This window comes from Alligator sinensis, unplaced genomic scaffold, assembly GCF_000455745.1.
Source record: "Alligator sinensis unplaced genomic scaffold, ASM45574v1 scaffold1131_1, whole genome shotgun sequence".
Classification (NCBI taxonomy): Eukaryota; Metazoa; Chordata; order Crocodylia; family Alligatoridae; genus Alligator; species Alligator sinensis.
The window spans coordinates 1035519-1037714 of record NW_005842218.1 but is presented as its reverse complement, the minus strand read 5'-3'; the positions used below and the strand labels follow the sequence as shown (position 1 = coordinate 1037714).

Sequence of the window (2196 nt, the reverse complement as noted above, 5' to 3'; positions counted from 1 at the left end):
TGTTAAGTGATGTTAGAAAAGCAAATAGCGGGATCCAGTATAGACATACACAGTTCTACTAGCAAAATTACACTTTCACCATTATAGGTGGTTTTGCTTTGGTGGGAGAGGGGCACTGCTATGCTGCTGCAAGCAAAATAATGGCAAAAGATGGCTGCTTCCACATTAGGAACACCGGGACAGTACAGTGTTATCACCACTCCTAGTGTGCTCATGGCCCTTGACTGCTCGTTAAAGCAATTTCTCCTTCCTTTCTATAATCAATTTTCCTATACTGTGGCTACATCTACACGAGACGCTGACTTCGCAGTTGTTAGTGTGCAGTCTTTTAATACTTTTTTAGACATGTACTAAATGACTGCCCAGTAACCCGAGTTGCACAGTAGCACCAACAACCGGCTCTTTTGTGACACTGACTGCACAGTAGCCTGAGGCGACTGTGCAGTAGTGTCACATCACTGTTTCTTTATTTCCCCCCCTGCCCTTTATTTGACTTTAGGTTATGAGCTTTTGGGGCTAGGAAACACTTTTTGGACATGTGTTTGCCTACAAATTGTTAAAAAATGTTGTATGATTATTAAGTGTTTAGATGCACTCATGTTTGTTTGTTTTTATTTTTTATTACCGTTTTAAGGGTGTTGAAAGAGATGACTTGGAGCAGCTTGATGGCTATCTTGAAGAACTGCTCCAACAGGATGTATGCTTCTCTGGCATGTTAAGTTTACCTTCTATAAGCACAAACCCAGTGGAGAAAGAGAGCCTGCCCTCAGTTTCACCAGAGGGACCCTCTTGGTGAATGTCTTCCCAGCTTCCCATTACAGGACAGCCGTCCTCAAGGCACTACAGAGCAGCTGCCTTGGATGACTCATGAGCAGTCCCTTGAGTTGCTGATGCACCTTCACATATATTGGGCTTGAATTCCAGCCCTTTTTCCTCTAATGTCACCTCCTTCTTGGCCTACTCAAGAGAAAACCTACTACCTCCCTCTCCATTGAGTTTCAAGGCCTGATGTCCTGCATTCGGCAATTCCAGTTTTCCTGGTCCACTCTCACTAGTTGCAGGGGCCTGCCCTCCAGTCCCAAAGTGGTCTGTTTCAAAGGAACCATGTGCCTTTTTCCACTTTCACTCAGTAATGGATCAGGGGCCTCTTTTGGACTTTTCATTTGAATTAGATATTAGTATGCCATTGTAATAAATGTTGTTGCAGTTTTAGGTTTTGTCAGTGAAGATGTAAATTATTATTTCAGGCTATGTTTACTGCATGTTGGCTTTTTCTGGATGCTATAAATACAGTTGTTCTAAAGAGTTTGCAAACCTTTGACTTGTTTGTGTTTATAAAGGTAATGTTTCCAAATATTGAACTACTGCTTTTTATTCAAACGTCACACAGACAAATCCCTTTGTACTGATGTCAGTGACAGTGAGCATGAGTTAAAACTTGGATTACAACTCTGCACTTAATAGTGTACAATGTATCTTGTAGCACCTCTCTGAAAGACTTCTGCATTTGTTCTGCTGGGATTATCTGAATAATGCCAATTTAACAATGACTGCTGTGTAACACTCCTTGTCATTGAAGACCTATATAAGTTTTATTCAAACCAGGCTTGTCTGTGCTTTTGAAGAAGCATTTGGTGCAGGAAGATTGGACTTCTGCATCATATTTGGCTACAATGCCATAACATTTTATTCTATTACAGAAGTAAATTAAAAAGTTCAGAATACCAAATGAATGCATAAATTTGAAACACAAGCATGTGTCTTAATACCCAAGGGTGATAATGGACACTGCAACAAGCAGATTACTTGGGAAGATTTTCTTCTAGTCTCTTTCAACACTGACATGCTCTCCAGAAAACTGAATTACAATTAGTTTGGCTTGTTTTTAAATAGTTCACCTGACCACTTTCTCTCTCTCTCTCTCTCTCTCTCTCTCATTTGAAAAGCCTGAGGATGTTTAGCATCTAATTTGCTAAAGGTCAGATAAGGGCATGGGATTTATATAGTAGAGTCCAGCTTCCTTGCAGAATTGGACTAAAATTGTTGAAGAGGCATCCTGCTGTGGGAGGAATTTATACTGGCAGAAATCAGAATCTTCACCTGTAAAGGATCTCTCAGCGTCAGCCCTCTCAGCAATTCACACCTTGAAGATTGTGAAAGGAGAAACCATCTCTGCTTTCTTTCCTGAAGATTAAA

At 40.6% G+C, this 2196-nt stretch overlaps 1 protein-coding gene across 1 annotated transcript in view; it reads left to right on the top strand.

The window, feature by feature from the left end:
• MORC1 (MORC family CW-type zinc finger 1) overlaps window positions 1-1337 on the top strand; it is a 114321-nt gene extending 112984 nt beyond the window's left edge. Inside the window, exon 29 of the mRNA XM_025208067.1 lies at window positions 635-1337. Within this exon, the coding sequence (XP_025063852.1) occupies window positions 635-796 (162 nt within the window). The 3' untranslated portion in view covers window positions 797-1337. The remainder of the gene's footprint in view (window positions 1-634) is intronic.
• Window positions 1338-2196: the final 859 nt, after the last annotated feature.